Source organism: Grus americana, chromosome 4 (genome assembly GCF_028858705.1).
Source record: "Grus americana isolate bGruAme1 chromosome 4, bGruAme1.mat, whole genome shotgun sequence".
NCBI lineage: Eukaryota > Metazoa > Chordata > Aves > Gruiformes > Gruidae > Grus > Grus americana.
The window spans coordinates 46,353,491-46,370,852 of record NC_072855.1 but is presented as its reverse complement, the minus strand read 5'-3'; the positions used below and the strand labels follow the sequence as shown (position 1 = coordinate 46,370,852).

At 39.3% G+C, this 17,362-nt stretch overlaps 1 protein-coding gene across 3 annotated transcripts in view; it reads left to right on the top strand.

The window, feature by feature from the left end:
* Positions 1 to 17,362, top strand: part of GLRB (glycine receptor beta) — a 52,947-nt gene that overhangs the window by 28,767 nt on the left and 6,818 nt on the right. For all 3 annotated transcript variants that reach the window (XM_054825434.1, XM_054825435.1, XM_054825433.1), the window contains exons 7-9: positions 1,197 to 1,337; positions 4,757 to 4,909; positions 10,836 to 11,128. In XM_054825434.1, the coding sequence (XP_054681409.1) occupies positions 1,197 to 1,337; positions 4,757 to 4,909; positions 10,836 to 11,128 (587 nt within the window). The remainder of the gene's footprint in view (positions 1 to 1,196; positions 1,338 to 4,756; positions 4,910 to 10,835; positions 11,129 to 17,362) is intronic.

Below are 17,362 nucleotides of genomic sequence, written 5' to 3'. Positions count from 1 at the left end.
AGCTGTTCTCATATCTGCAGTTATGATCCCCAGTTCTACACATGCCCTATAGGCAAAATTTTCACTGTTCAGTAATTGTTATCATAAAGGATCTGGACAGTTTTGTGATTCGCTGTATGGTGTAAGGGGGTGAGACTGATTTTATGAATGAAGCGTTAGAACAACTAATTATTTTTTTATGTTATCTTCCAGCATGGCACTTTGAGACATTGTGATTTTTATTAAGTTGTTGTGAATCTCAGAGAAGTGGTCTTATGAACAGTTTACCTTTTTTAATCAATCACAGCTGGTTTTCAAATACATAAAAAATCTGTCTAATGCCTCCAGAAAAAGAACAATTCATTTTTCAGAGGCTTTGAATTGCAAAATGCTGCATTCCACCTCCATCTTTTTAATGTTTCCCATCTTTGTTCCCATTTAACACACATTATCTCTGTTTGAATTAAGTTAATCCTTAATAAACAGAAGGTAGCAGAAAAAATGGCATGTAAATTCATGATTATGACTGCATTAATATTGCTTTATGCTTGAATATTGTGAGCTTAACTTTCACAGCCTGTCATGTGGTGGTGTTATATGTCATGATTTAGACACTCAGATGTATGCTGAAGTCTGTCCGTGCTCAGGAGATCATGAAGGCACTGAATTGATTTCAGTAGGACTACACATTGACTTAAATTCCTGATTGAGTATTTCCTGAATGTCAATGCTTTCATGCATAAGGGCCTTTAATCTAGAACTAAGAACTAAGCAGAAAGGTTGTTTTACACAAAAGCCAAGATTCATCACAGTAACTGAGTTGTTAAATTCTTTTTAACTCACCAGGACTTGTGAGTGGTGTTAAAGTTCAGTATATTTTTCATGCTTTGCTGAAGTAGAGTATGAATGAATATGGAGGCTTCAAAGCTGTGGAGAACAGGGCTTTGCTTTCTCTATTTAAAAAGTAAGCACTGTAACAAACACCTCTTAATCAGTGTAATATTGATGATAATATAATGTTCCGCCCACCAAGTCCTCATTTAGGCCTACATAAAAATTCAGTTGTTGATTATTTCATTTTTGCCTTTAATTCTTTGAACAGGAAGTAGAAAGAAAAAGAGTGAAAGAAATATGGTAAATATATGCTAGATTTTCTTACAGAGTTTACTCTGGTTGAGATGGTTCTTTAAACAATTATTATTATTTTGTTCTTGTAGTTGGTTACACAACTGATGACCTGCGGTTTATCTGGCAGTCTGGAGATCCTGTACAGCTAGAGAAAATTGCTCTGCCTCAGTTTGATATTAAAAAGGAGGATATCGAATATGGTAACTGTACCAAGTATTATAAAGGCACAGGTAGGTAATATAAGTTATTTTCTTGGGAAAAAAATTTAAGCTTCCTTCAATTACTGTTTAAGATTAATGGTTAATGCTCCAGTTCATGTCTTACATTCTGTGGGAGAAAATAGCTTACTTTTAACAAATCAGTAGTTCATATAATAGTAATTATCTCACATAATTACTGCAAACTAATTCAAATATAGAAACATCTAGGTTGAAGATGAGATTAAATGTTTTTCTTGGTTTTGCTTATATGTCTTCTGATCTTCCTATCACCATTTTGTTTCTGTAGTCCTAATACTTCTTTATGCTTGTAAATGCCTATCTTTTCTGATAGGATGTTCATGTAGAATTATGCCAGTTGCAGCAAAATAGGATAATTTTGGTTTTCTGGTTCGACTTTTGTTCCAGAAGTGGGTGCTATTAGAGTGTAACTGCAAATGCTTCGCCCTGCAGGTTCTTCCTTTCTCTTAAGTGTTCTGGAAAGTCTGTCATTACAGAAAGCAACTTACAATACTCAGCCCTGTATTTATTCAATCCTATGATTATTTTCTGAGTGTGGGCACAAATTTATCCAATGGTTTCTGTACTCTGGCTTCTAATGATTTATCTTTTCTACCTTGATTGATTCCTACCTGTAATTATATCCAATCACATACTGTGGCAAGACTTTCTACAACAACAAGTCAGCAGGGTGTATTTTAGTCAGTGCTCTCTCATCATATGAATAAATATCCCATTAAAACTCAACGAGGATGGCTGGGGTGCTGCAGCTTCTGAGCATCCTCTACAAGTTTCTCGTTGACTATTCAGCTGAAGACAAGGGTCTGTTACTTACAATTGCTCCTAAGCTAGATCCCAAGTCTGAAGAGATCTCAAGTAACCTTAGTAGATCTCAGAGTTAAGGAATTTAACTTGAAAAAGGTAATGAAAATTGAAATTAGGTTTGGTTTTTAACTGTAAAATGAGTGAGTTCTTAGCCTAACTATGTAATTCAGTATCTCGGGTGATTTACCATTTGTAAATAATATGAAATTAGCTCCCCTCAGGAAAATTCTGCATTTGTGAAAACACTAGCAACTGACAGTGATTGCATTCAAATCTAAGTCTGGATATGGTAAACGTTTACTTAGCACTGAAAAAAAAAATACTTTATTCTTAATTAAACAATGCATTTACTGAAAAAAATAGACTATGAAGTAGTGAAAAATTAAAGGGATGGATCTTGCAATTCCCCAAAAAATTCATAGAAATACGAAAATTGGAAGACTTCCATTCTATTTGAGGGAAAAAGGAAATACTTACTCAAGATCTTGTTATTGAAGTTATCATGATCATTTTGAGTTTTGCCCTAAATCTAAAACATCTAAAAGTCTTCAGATATTTAAGGTATTTTTAGGGACTTTAAGGAAAAATCTAAGAATTGTACACTTTTCCGTTAAACAGGAGAGAAATTCAGTAGTGTTCTTTCAGTTTTCAGCACCTTGTGACCCCAGGTTGAAATGACACTGTGCAAAGTGCTCGGTAAAATGGTCACATTTTGTGTGTGTGTGTATGTGATTTGAACATTAAGGAAGGAACGTTAGAGAACTGTCAGAGTGGGTGGAGTGACAACATGAAATTTTTAAAAGCTTTCATAATTCTTTTATTGCAAATCCTTTTTGTTTGAAAATTAAGAACATCCGTGTTAATCTCATAATCAAGACTGGAATTAATATTTCATTAATGTGAATGGAATATTTTAGTACTCTGACGTATTTTTAAAGGTTGTTTTCAGTAATCAGTAGTTATTTGATTTACTCTAAATTCTTATAATGAAGGTATTTAAAAAAACAGATTTTACGCACATAGTTAAAATTAATTCAGGACAAAGATTTTGTCAGGTAATCAAAGAGGCGGTGTTGCATGTACAAGCAAATTTTCAAAATTATGGCTTATGTAGGAGATTCTTGCCAATTGCAAAGAACTTTACTGCCTGTTTATGTCAACCGATGTTTTATCATACCTACCTAAGTAGAAAGAGGATCAACAATTTGGGGTGACTTTTCTGCGGCAATAAATTGAATATTTGAATTTGAAAATTGCCTGTTCTGTTTTTATCAAAATGTATGACAGATCCAAATAGGTCATCGTGAGCTGAATGGTGAGGGCAATGGGTACTATTCTCTGCCTGATGAAAGATGATACAAAGACATACAGAATGCATTTCTGGCATAAAGCAAACAAATAATGATTTTGAAGGTTATCCCTCATTTGAAAATAAAACCTAAAAGTATCTAGAAACTATTCAGAAATTATAAAGGGGCAATTTGTCAAACAACAGATCATTGAAGAGAATAGAATGAACTATGAAATACTGTATAGTGTCTTCTACACAAGGAAATTTTTCCTTAATGTTTTATTGTTTTGTTGTTTTGTTTATTGTATACCCAAACAGCACTTTGAAGATGATTTATCATGCCACAGCACTTAATTGATAAGATATAGAAGATAAATACATATATTTTTGACAGAGTCTATCTTCTAAATCAGCTTTGCACCAACTGTATTATAGATGTAGACTGATCTGAATTTTGAAATTGCTGTAATATACCATAGGAATGCCTTTTCCTTGTGATAGAATCATTTATTAAGTTGTTTTAACAATGTTATTGTATTAATATTAACTAAAAAATGCCAGTTCTGCTAATTGAGTAAAAATATGAACAGAATTTGTTTTCTGGCTATCAAACTTCTTGATCCATCCGTTATGTCCAGCAAAACCTCTAGTATCTGCAGCTTTTTTTATTGAATTCATATTAACAAATATCTTAAATGTTTGGGTGATATAGATCCTAATTTTAAAAGATTTGAGGCAGTACTCCTTGTTTTCAAAATTAACAGTGTTTTTAGAGTCTTTTTTAAAAAGTCCGTACAAATTTTAGAAGTCACCTGTACCAATTTCCAGTACTGGGGGAATCTCTGCTTAGAGTCACATTCAGATCACCTCTTTCTGTTCTGAACTTTTTACATTAATATTTCTTAATTCCATCTTTTGCACAAATTAATGCTAAATTAATCCTAAATAAGTAGGATTTTCAGATGAGCTTAAGCTAGCATGACTGCTAGGCCCCATTGGCTTTATCTGGACTGCAGCCTGAAGTCAGCATCATGATGGGAGTCACTTTAACTGCCTGTTACTGATGCGCTGTGAGAAGACGGAGGGTGCCTTATGGAGCACAGAGAGTACCACGTGCCTGGCCACACTTGGCGGTTATATAGTTCTGTGTTTTGAACATTTTTATTCTTTTTTTTCAAATTGAACTCTTTGCCTTTATAAAGAAAATCAAATCACTGAACTTTAGCTCTTAAATGCAAAAAGGCCTAGAAGATATGGATCTGAAGAGGCTGACCTGCAAAGCACATTAAACATTAATGCATTTATTTCTTTAAAGGTTATTACACTTGTGTAGAAGTAATCTTCACTTTAAGAAGACAAGTTGGATTTTACATGATGGGTGTTTATGCTCCTACACTGCTAATTGTTGTTCTATCCTGGCTGTCATTTTGGATCAATCCTGATGCAAGTGCTGCAAGAGTCCCACTGGGTAACCTGCGTTTACACGTACCATCACAATCCACTTTAACGCCATTGAGCCATTCTCAGTTGCTTTGACAACATGACACTGGACACTGAAAGCAACTTCACTTCCATTATCCGCTCATCATTTTCACCGAAACCTCCTCATTCCTAGTCCTGTAAAATCCACCTCCACATTGAGACTTCACTTGATAATGGTTCCAGCACTTATGTGGCAAGCACACTGTCTCTGCTCCTCTCAACCCAGACAAAACTGATCTTACCCATGTAGGGGTGATGCTGCAGACACTGTGGCAATACGCAGTTTACAGGAATTTGAACATCTGAATAATCAGTAAGAAAGCAGGAAGATGAGTAAGGCTCTAAATAGCTACCTCTTGGAGCAGTTTTTCTGAAGAGTAATAGAAACAGAATGATGTCTGGAAAAGAATTAACATCCTTGTTACCTGATTGGGTTTATTTCATTAGAGACTCAGTTCATGAGAGTACTTCAGGCTCATGCTTTCATGCTGCTCAGCACAATGCAGTAGGCAGGCCCTTCATTTATTGTGAGATAGTAGGACACAGCGTTGATCGAAACAATATTATCTTGACTAACTGGATTGTACATGGGACTCCAGCTCTGGGGTTGCCAAACCTGCTGACCCCAAGAGCTCAAGGAAATGCAGAGCCAGGCTCTTGCATCCTGATGCTTCTCCTGTTTGGATTCCTCTCCCCATGCCATGAGCTCTCCTTCCCCATGCTCTGGCCTCCCCATGCTCCTCTTTTCCCTGGCATTCCTCCACAAGTCCATACCCCTTATTTTCCAAACCTTTTCCATGTCCCAGGAAGTTCAGCACACCTGTTTTCAAGACCCCGGGGGTGGAGTTGCAGACTCCCTCCAGCCCCCTGCCTTCCTCAGAAGCCTCTCACCCACACTTGAACCTCCTCACCCCAAAGAATGAGTCCTGTGCAGCCTCAGGTGTGTTGGTAAGCACTGGAGACCTTTGGAGTCAGGACCTGCTGCATCACCTTACCAGTCCCTGTCTGATCAGTAGAGTCTTGGAGTAGTGGGTAGCTGAAATCCCTGTGTTAAGAGCCAGCTGGAGCGGGAAGGGTGCCTGCCAAACTTTGTTAGGTGGAAAAGTGTCCACCCCCTGGCCTGAACCCCATTGCACCCGTCTAAGGCCATCTACCATGCCTTTTCCTCCTCCAGTGGTATGATGGGCAAAACAAACTAAGAGCTGTAAAAACTCTGGGGAACCGTGACTGGAGTGCTACTTTTGGCTTCTGAGTCATTGTTGGCTACCTTGCTCTAATTGCGTGTAACAAAACCACTAATTATATTTACTGTATCTTTTTTCTAGGGGTCTGTTTCAGAATACAAATCAGTTTTATTTTTCCAGACCTTTAAAAATATTAATAGTTACTTGGGCAGGAGTCACAGTCTATATCAGTTTGATAGCAAGTGACACATGTAATCTCTTACCTTGAAAAGTAGCAAGGATGCATTCTATAATGTGAAGTATAAGACATTTTAAGAAAAAAAAGCGTGGGGAAAATGTAGCATGTCTTGAATTAAAAAGATAGAAGCAAGAACTAGAAATATTTTTCATGCAGCGAGCTCCAATATGATCAAAACCTAAGCTGTATTTCTACTTTTATAATCCTGCACTTCAAATAGCTGACCAGGCAGGCTTATTAATGATATATTAGATTTATAAGAGGTATAGTGCTGATTTATGTAACATTGATGTCTTTGTGACTAAACACGCGTGCTTATTTATTGTTTATTTGCTTTATTTTAAGTATTTATTGTCTCCTTTTATGTATTAGCATTTCTGAAATAATGTATTTTCAAAGATATTAACCATTGGCCTGGTTACGTGACTTTTCCTGACTCCCCAGAGAAGCAAAACCCACTAAATCTGACCGTCCTTTAGTCATGAGCCAGTGTTTAGTAATGCAAGTTGATAGCACTGTCACTGGGGTAAGTTTTATGTTTCTCCAGTTTGCAAGGCGGCGACAAACTAACTCTTCTAGCTACATCCTTGAGGACAGTTGACCTTGAAATCTACCAAGATTAACATTTCTGTGTCAAGTGGATGATATCTAATCCCAAAACAGTGTTACCAATGGCCACTACACTCTCAATGGCTAGATACAGATCTCATCAGATGAGAAGCTGTTTCAGATTTACTTATGAATATCTTAATAAAGTCATCCTTAGAATTAAGTAGAGTGGGCTACGGCTCTGCATGGCTGGGCATCTCAGAAGTTTCCAGGTGATTTAGGGATACAAGATCCTTTGCAAACCAGTAAGCAGAATATGTTTTTGTAGACGGCTTAATGTTCTGGGAGAAGAAGAAGAAAAAGCCTTTGTCCATGTAGGAACTAAGTAAGTTGCAAGCCCTGTAACATTTCACCCAGGTGGATCATCTGGTGGTAGGAAAGTCCACAAAGGGCTGGTACCTGGACAGCTGTGGCTCAATGACATAAAGGCTGATATCACTGAATGCTTCTTCCTAATTAAATGCTGTTGTTTCACCTTTTAATGAGCCCGACAGAGGACTCTCCAGTTCTTTACAGATGGACAGTGTGCCAGCATCTGTTTAAAAAATTCCTTTCGCTCCTTCACTGCTGTGTGATCCCCAAAGGGAGTAAGGTCTTCCCTGGAGCTGTAGGGATCTGAGGGACGTTGGGCTTCTGACGTGCTGGCAGCGTGGAGCATTAGTCCAGAGCGCAGGTGGGGGTACAACAGGGTAGCTGAAGGCTTGGAGTAGCGACGTACGTATTCCACACATACAAAGGACAGCTAGATCTGAGGCCAGGCACGCCCCTGCCCCATCACTCCTGTCCTCAGGTCTGTCTTAGTTCTAGTCATTTCATTGTAGAAAATTGTAACAAAGGTAGGGTCTCAGAGGAAGACGTAAAAATATAAGTTAGCACTGTAATGTGAAGAATTGGCAAGAGTATGTCTTTTAGTTTATGAAGTTTAATGAGAGAAGAGAATGTATTAGAGAAATTATAAGGAAAGGAAGACAGAATATTACCTTTTTCAATAACAGTAGTGAGATGAAGCCAGACATTTTTAAAGCAGTAATATAAACCAGAAAATACTGTTTTATACAACATATAATTAACCTGTGGAATTCACTGCCAGAAGGTATTGCTGAGGCCAGTAAGTTCGATGGATTCAAAAAAGGGAGATTTACTTATCTGGCAGCAGGTGCTGAAGTGCTTTGCTGGATTGGCCCTTTCTGGTATTATCCACATGTAACCTTAGGCAGTATTTTTAAAATAGTAGCGCTGTACAATCATGCTTTAGGCTGGGAGCTAACTAAACTTACTTATAAGCTAAACTTTGCCACTGAGAGAGATAGCACACTAGGGGACAAAAATGCAGAGGTATTTCCTGGAAAGGCTGACTTTCCCTTTACTTTGCAAGTGCAGAGGAAGGAGCTCTGTCCCTTCTCTTTAGTGCTCCCTGAGAAGAAAAGGGGGATTTTTATTTTTTTTTAATGAGTAATTTTTCAGTTTATTTATTCATTCTCCTCACTCTGAGCCTCAGGTTTTGAACTGCGTTAGGTAGGTACCTGATGCAGTTGCTGCCAGAGGTGCAACTTGCAACTTGTGTACTAGGGTCTCCAAGGCCATGCCAAGTCTGATCTAGCAGCAAATGGTTGCTTAATAGAATATTTCTGTGCTGCTATATCACTTTATTGTTACCTCGAAAACCTAGAAGTTTCTCGGACTCTGAGAATGAACTTTTCATCCTAGGAATCTAGGCAAATGGAAATTGGCAGCAAATCATCATCGCCTCAATTGCTCTACTGAACAAATTGATGAAAGCGCCACTAAAATCTTTTCAGCTGGTAGAATTTATAAGTTAGTTTTGTAGAATTAAATCCAAGATTGTAAGATCTAGTATTTCAAGCTCTACAAAGTGGTTGTACAAATGTTTTAAGCACCAGGCATGATAATATTACTCACATATTAAGATAATGTAAAGTTAGTAGGAAAAAGATTACAATATCCAAAATGTTGAGCCATTCCATATCATTGGCTAACTTGGTTCTTCAGGGGAAGGGTAGAGGCTGCCTTTCAGAGATCTAGCATAAGCATGGCATGGTACTTGATACAGCACACTGTTAGAGAATGAACAGAAAGCTGGGCACACGCAGAGGTGTTCTTTATATGTTAAGAAGCAATACAGCCTTATTTGTACTTGTTATTGCAGTTCATTATGATCCATAATTAGTGTTCAGCCCAAGACAGCTGGTGTTGGTCAGTGAAAATAAATTTATATAAAAGGAGACTATTCTATGCTGACTTTCTGTCTTTACAGGCATGTTTATACTTGAATGCTTCAGATACAGTAGGTCGAAAATAAGCCAGAATGGACACTGAGGTTTGTTTGTTCAGTATTTGCCATGTCGTTATGATCTGACATAGCACATCTGGCCATTCTGTATTATCCCAGTGGACAAACAAATCCAGCTTTGCAATGATATGTTGTTATTACACATTTCAAAATAAAACACCATATGATTCTGTATTTTGAAGTCGTATGACTGTAATGATTTCTTTATAGTTTCTCTTCAGTGTTTTAGCAGCTAGTAAGTTTCCCATTTGAGATTAATACCAAATAAATTATCATATCAATCTTATTGAAATCCAAATGAGAACAGCAGCAAAATAATTGTTATTTATGATCAACTAGAATTTAATACTTTCAGTTTTATTAACATTTTCACATCCCCAGTTACTTAAAATGGATCTGAAGAAAATGGTCTCTCTAAGAATTACAATTTTTTTCATGCTTAGGATAACGCACATGACCAATATAAGAAACATAGTTAAGACTGAGTATCATCTCCTTTTGGCCAACATTTTCTACAGACATTGATTACATTTCATGAAGCCACCCACTCATAGCCAAAGAAGATTTTTATCATTAGTGTTCAGAAAACCAAAATGGAACATTCTGAATTGGGAAGGTGAAAAAAGTTTTCCCCACATGACAGCCATTTCTAAAGTTAGCTTTTTCCAAACGCAGCTGTTTGTGCTACTTTTGCTGTTTCATAGGAGCCGCTTTGAGATCAGGCTTATATTTTGTCTCGCAATGTGAACCCTGTGTTGATGGTGACATTTGGAAGCCTTGTAAGGAGCAGTGCTTGTTGAAACCTAGTTTGATGACGAGTGTGACCTTTCAACAGCCTTTGCAGATGGTTTTAATTTTTTTCATGATAAAGGCTTCCTGAAAAGCCCTTTATCTAGAAAGCTTCCTCTAGATCCTGGAAGCAGAAATAGGGAATAATTGTAGACCCTCAGTCACCTCAGTGTTTTCTTCTTCACAGTGAATTGGGAACACAGACTTTTTAATGTGCTGGTACAGTTTTGCTCTTTAGCAAAAACTTCCCTTTCACCTAAGTTTTGTGTATCACACTTCTGGACAGGTCATTCAGAGAATTGCCCCTGCCTTAGCACAATTCAGATTTCTGGGACAACAGTGGCTCTTCAAGTCTGATTTAAAGGGCTTGGAGTCTTTTGATTTAAGTATCATATATTTCTTTTCCGTCTTGTCGGACTTAGACGCACCATTGTACGATAAGTGTCTGGAAAGCCCATTTCCCAGTTGTGTAATGAAACAGGAAAACCAGCGCAACCAGTTTAGCCTCACTTATTTCTTTCTCCATTTGCAAAATGAAGGTACTCATTATTAATAATTCATCACTAACTGCAGGATCCTACATGAGTATTCAGTTTAACTTGTTCATTAACTGAAGGCATGTGCACTTTGTCTACCTGCTGCAAAGTACACCGACCGCATTGTGAAGTGCCATTCACCGGTACAGAACATCATTCAGTGTCGTCTGTTTCAGAGGAAGAGCACAGCCAGTGTCAATAAGGGTAAGTTTTCTTTAATCAATATATTGTTTTTCTTTCCGTAGGTATTTTCTCAGTGCTCAGCTTGGCATCTGAATGTACCACTCTTGCTGCTGAACTTCCCAAAGTGTCTTACGTGAAGGCCTTAGACGTGTGGCTGATTGTTTGCCTTCTCTTTGGGTTTGCATCCCTGGTGGAGTATGCGGTGGTTCAGGTGATGCTAAACAATCCAAAGAGAATTGAAGCCGAAAAAGCAAAGATTGCCAAGGCAGAGCAAGCGGAAGGGAAGGGTGGAAATGCTGCCAAGAAGAACACCGTGAATGGCACAGGGACTCCTGTCCACATCAGCACTTTACAGGTAGGAGCTGCGAAGCTGTATATGCAAAATCAGTATTATCCTCTGTTAACGCAATCCCAGGAATATACTGTCATAATAGTTTTGGATAGTGCTTAATCTTAGAAGTGGCCCAGACATTAAAAACATGCTGGTAATTAATGGCTAGCAATCTGACCAATTGGTCCCTAGTGATTTGGGGTCGGAGGTACTAAACGAAAAATTTGTCTTTTAATATCCTAGCGCCATGGTTGCAGCTGAGCTTCAGGTAAATAAAGTAGCAAGCAGCTTTACAGTTGCTATTTTTCTCATAATAAATAGCAGCTGTCAAGCCGTAACTATTCAGAGGACGGGACTCTCAGGCAGTATTTGCTGAGAGCGTACTCAAATAACACCCGTCTCATTGCCTTCCCCGGGATGGCCGCAGCTGCACCGCATTGCATGTCAAGCATCTCTGAAGCCAGGGATCCAGAAGTCTTGGCATTTGTAAACAAAAGGCGAGTCTGTTTGTCTGTCAAACAGTTTCTGCATTTCTTGTGTTGCCAGATAGAGTTTATGGGTAAATTGGTCAGATCTCCTTATATGGAGAAAGATGAGATGTACATCTTCGCTCAGGCCAGGGTTTTCCATTATGATGTTCTTGGTGTTGTATAACTCCCCCTTTGTGCTCCAAGAGTTATCAGGCATCCCAGGCCAACTGCCCTCAGTCCTGAGTGATATTTAAATGACATTTATGCTATGGAAGAAAATACACTATGCTGCAATATATGAAATACAAACTTGGCTTATCGTTTTCGATGACTCAGCACTTTTGACATGTAAAATAAAGCTATTAGGCCAGATCCAAGTGATAATATCAGTAACATACAATGTGACTGTAAAGCTTCTTTAAGGAGGGTGTAGTTTATGCCAGAATGGCAGAAACCCTGCCCTAGCATCAAGCTGGCATTGCCCATAACTAATTACCCCCAGTCCAGAGGAGCTGCAGATATTGCAGAGCGGTGCACTTGATTACCATAATTCTCATCTGTTAGACGAGTCTCCTGGGAACTGTACTGGCAGGCAACCAGGCTCAGCTTAGAGCAACCCCATGTCTGCTTTGACTTGTGTCACAAGCAATTCCCCAAGCCCAGGCAACGTGGGAACCGAGTAGAAAGAAAGATGGCTCTGCTACAGTTTTGCTTCCCCTAACCTGAATGTGATACTTTTGTGTTCAGCAATTTGTGCGTCCCAAAATCAGATGTTTGTTGTGACAAAATAGTTGCAACAGTCCAGCAGAGCAGCATAAAATATACTTATTCCTATTTCAAGTATTTAAGAAGTGTAAGTCTACAGCTTGATCAATGACAAGATTAACAAAAAAAAAATGTTTTTTCAGTGGTGTGAACAAAACCAAATTGCTAAATTACTGACTCTCCTCAGTGTGTACACCCTTTAAGGTGCTTGCCATTGTCATAGCCATAAGGAACATAAACTGATAAATTTTATCAGCTATGCTATCTTTTCATCTTTTAATAAATTTTTTCAAGAAGTCAAGTTTGAGTGTACAGTGCATTTTAAGACTTAGAGGAAAGGGAGTCACTGACCAAAAAAATGAAGCAACTTTCCCCACGAATTATGTCTAGCAGTATGTTTTTAGGATTCAGACCTCAGTCTGCCCTCCCAAGATCTTGCAGTGTCTCCCCTCCATGACCTTGCAATGTCAGGTCCGGTATCTCGTGTTTGACCTGCACTTTTCAGGGTATTCCTAATTTGTTAGCAGAGACCTTTAACATTCCAATATCTATAATCTCTGCAACAATAATCTGTGCTGGATTTATATGGAGTCCTGGGCACGCGTAGCTTCTGGTGATCTTTATACAGAAAGTTACAAAACATTTGTTTACCAAGACATATTGGAAATATGTATTAATTGCTGTAAAAGCTAGCCATGTGGCTGAGTGGTCACCTCTCCTCAAGGCTAGTGAGCCAGCTTGTATCCAGCCACCTGCTTTGAAATATAGCCTACCCAAGGAAGGGTGTCCTGGACTGGTCATTTCTGGGAAGATCACCAGGCTGAGACAGAAGAAGATCCCAGACTGATGAATCATTTGACATCAGGACATGGTAGGACAGTGATGCTAGCTTCCATATATTTGAATGCTGTAACACTGCCTGGCTGAAAACTCCCTCTCTGAACCAGCTACCGCGTAGGAGCTCTTTGGAAGTTCTCAGCCCTGGAGAAGCCTGTTCTAAGCTCCTAAACCAGAACAGGTCTAAATCTTTCAGTAGCTCTGGCTCCTAATCCAAAACTAGGCCTGCCCCACAAAATTTGGATCACTCCTACTACCGACCTAGTAATGATCAAGTAGAGAATGCATTTTGCAAAAATGCGAGGGAGGGAAACATTAAAGAAACAGGTAACCGAAAAAACCTGTATGTTGAAAGGCATAAAGAATATGAAACAAAAAGAGGCCAGAGTGCTACCCCAGAACTCCGGGAGCTCTTTCTCGTCAAGGTCGTGTAGGATTGTGTGTGAGGAGAGAGCAAATACTGTGCTAAATGTCTGTAAAGACTTAGGCAAACCAATGTATAGCTTTAGGAGAAAAGGAGGACAACTTGGAACTGTACCCTTGACATGAGTGTGCATCCTACAGAAATGTTCGAGGATGTTCTCTTTCCACATAGGAGGTGATGCTAAGGCAAAAGTGACTGAGGGTGTTGCTGGAAATCTCACCATAGCTAAGCTTGAAGCAGTGGATAGACCAGATGGGGCTCAAAGGTAAAGCCAACAGGAAAGATCTGGAAGCAGAAGACTCCAAGTGGGGAAAAACAGAGAGCATGAATAATTGCATTTGTAAATGTTTCTCCAGCTTCAATGAAGCACTTCTGTATAATGAGACATTAACTGAATGGTGCTGATACATATCTGTAAGTTATTAGAGGCGAATCAAGTTTAAAAAGAGAAATTCCTTTATTTCACTTCAAAATGCCCCTGATCCCAGTGCCAGGCCAGTTTCGCAGTGTTCCCTGAGCAGCAAGTTGCGCTCTTGCTGCCTCTCACAGCCATGCAGCATTGCAGCAGTGATGTCTCTGCAGGAGATTTGGGGAAGGGGCTGGTATGTAAGGTACAGCGGGCTTGTTGGGGTTGGAAGGTCCCAGGCGTGAGGAGGATCAGAGGGAACACAGGGAAGCAAGTGAGGTGGGCAGGCATCCCTGGGTCCAGCCCTCGTGGAACAACTTGCTTGCATGTGCTTGCTCCATTTGTGAAAGATAAAAATGGCATCTGGGCTGGAGACTTGTTTGATATTAGTAAAATCAAGCCATAACAAAAACATGTGATCATACTTAAAAATACAAGCAGCCATTGTTCCTTTTTTATGACAAGAAGTTGGGTAAAGGGATAAACTTTTCAGTATATTCTAAAAATTAAAAGTTTGATTCCATTCGTAATTGAAGGCGAGGAGAAGAGATCCCCTGTAGCAGAACCTGTGAGGGTCCACCTGAAAGTTTTCAGTGGAAAGCACTACTGTGGCAGTAAAGTCAGTGATCATGACTGATAGTCACCAACAGCAACGGTGCAAATGGCAGGATGAAAACAAGGCTCACAATCTGAGAATCAGCCAAAGATGGAGAAAGCCTTCCATGGATGCATAGCTGCTTCTCCTCTCCACCAAACCCTGGGTACCGGGTGATGTAAATGAAAACTGTATGTTGCCAGCATACGCCAAACCCCTGAGCCCATGCTTTATGACTCATGCCCCCTCCAACAAAAACCCTTGAAATGTCAGTGCCATTTTAAGCCCACAGTTTTATTGATATAACTGTCGGACTGAAGTCAAGTGGTCCATCTGGCAAACCCAACCTGAATCTGCAGAAAAAAGAGAAAATTCAACATAAACACTTGTGCTGTGTTTGCTAGGAGCTGCAATGGCTATGCATTTACAGGCAAGAAGCCATGAGAAAGAACAGTTTGGCTCCCTTAGCTCATAGTGGCTGCAAGTAGATGCTGTTCTAAGCAGAGGAGAAAATTATGCAACCTGGTGGTAACTGCTGGCACTGGCTTTTTATTGGGAATCCTCAGTAGGAGTTTGCATGTTTCCTAGCAATGTAACATCATACAGTGAGAAAAACAAGCAACAAGGGAAATGTTTTGAAGATGAATCAGTTTCTTTTTGCTTTCACTGGTGGCGTGATTACAGGGCGAGATTGCACTGTTAACTATAACACCACCCCTCAATTTGAAAAGTCACCTTTTCATCAAGCTCATTTATAGAAGCTGTCCCCCACTGCTGATGACTGGAGAGAACATTTGCTAAAAGAATGGCTCTGGCGGATGATGAATAGGGCTATGCAAGTGGTGGTAATAGCTCTAAACCCAGTTATTTTTAAAAAGAAGTAGTGCTATTGCTTCCCTTATTTTGTCAGAGCTGCATCTAAGCTCTGAAACCTGATATGGGTTATGTTCATCTCTGCTGATTTATAGTATACCTGACCACTGGTGGTGACCTGTGGTGACCTGGTCTTCCCATACTGTCTTTTCCCCTCAAGTGGCACTCCAGACTCAGATTTTTCTTGTAGAGCCACCAGAAACCCAGTTTACATTTTATCTTGTACGCAAAACCACAGGCTGCAATCTATTTTAATGGTTCCTGACAGCATTTCAGGTACAGGGTAGGTACTTTCTGCTCTAGTAACTCACGTATCCATCCTTGGAGATAATTCAGAACATGACTGTAATAAGGCCCCGAGCAAACTGCTTTGAGCAGGGGTTGGACTAGACGATCTTCAGAGGTCCCTGCCAAGCTCAGCTATGCTGTGATTCTGTGACATTTTATGTATAAACATTTTTTGTGCTGTACTTCGCAGTTAGTGGGGTAATGAGAATTTGCAAGGAACATAATATTTGGAATGTGATAGCAAATTCCTGCTGAGCTGCACCAGAAAACATACTCAGTCTGAATACACACTAATGCTAAACAATCATTACTTTATTGATGATCTACATCTATCATACGGCAAGAGCGAGAGAAGAGCACAAAACAAGTGGAAGAAAGATTAATGACAGAGTTTGCTAGAACTACTCCTTCATCTTGTATGGAAGACTCTTACACAACTGGCAGCACTACTGACAGATCTGCATGCCAAAAGAGGTTGGGTGCAGCAGAAGAAATGATTTCATGGCAGAGAAGAGGTGCTGGGTAGGGCAGAGAAGGCTGCATTACAGTAGGGAGGCACTTCAGCCTGAGGGACGCGTGCTGAGCTTGAGAGGCTGCCAGCACTGGAGCACATTTGAAGCTTTGCTAGAAATTAGGGACAATACGTTTCTGCTCTCAAAAATTCCTGAATCCAAAATGATGGCATTTTATATTACACTTCATCCTGACGGATAAAAGGACTTGATCACAGGATGAATAGTCAATTGAAAAGGATCTTTATTCTATTTGCAGAAAACAAATTTAGTCGAGTCCTGGTATTCTTGGTGCTGTGAAAGGACAGGTTTCACAAATTTGAAAGCTATTTTTTCTCATCTGGGTGGAAGAATTTAAAGAAAAAATATGAACGATGCTGGTGAGCTGTCTAACAGTGTTCAAAACAGCTACAGAACGAAGGGGAGCTATACTAATTAAAAACCAAACGGACGAACAGCACAATTGAAAACAAACTCCCCAAAAATTGAACATTAACTCAGCTTCAAGCATTTCTCTTTTCTTCTCACTGGTAAATGGAGAAGTTGATAGCAATTAATGTAAGCTGAAATCCAGAAAATAGGTGTAGGTAATAGCTGCAGATAACAAAAGGGATATATAGTTGGCATAATTGAGGGCAATAGGAAGTTACTTTGCACGTATAGCAAGAATACGAAAACCAGCAACGAGTATTGGCCCAATGCTAGATAGACATGCTGTAAGTATCAAGAATTAGCAGAAAAAGCAAAAGTGTTGAACAAGTGTACCGCTCTGTGTTTGGGGAAAAGCCAGATATATTCGATCAGATAATGAAATAGCTTTCATTGACAGTAGCAAATGAGGATGTTAAACAGTAGCTATTAAAGTTAGACATTTTACAATCGAGATTTCAGCCTAAGTTGCATCTCGGATATTTGGAAAAGCTGGTCCATGAGTGCTGTGGAACATTAATGCTGATTTTTTAATAAATCCTTTAAAACTGGGAGGGTTCCAAAAGACAGGAAGAAGCTAACATTGTGCCAGTACTTTTAAAGGCAAAGTGGCATAGCATGAATAATTATAAGCCTGACATCAATCAGTGGAAAATATT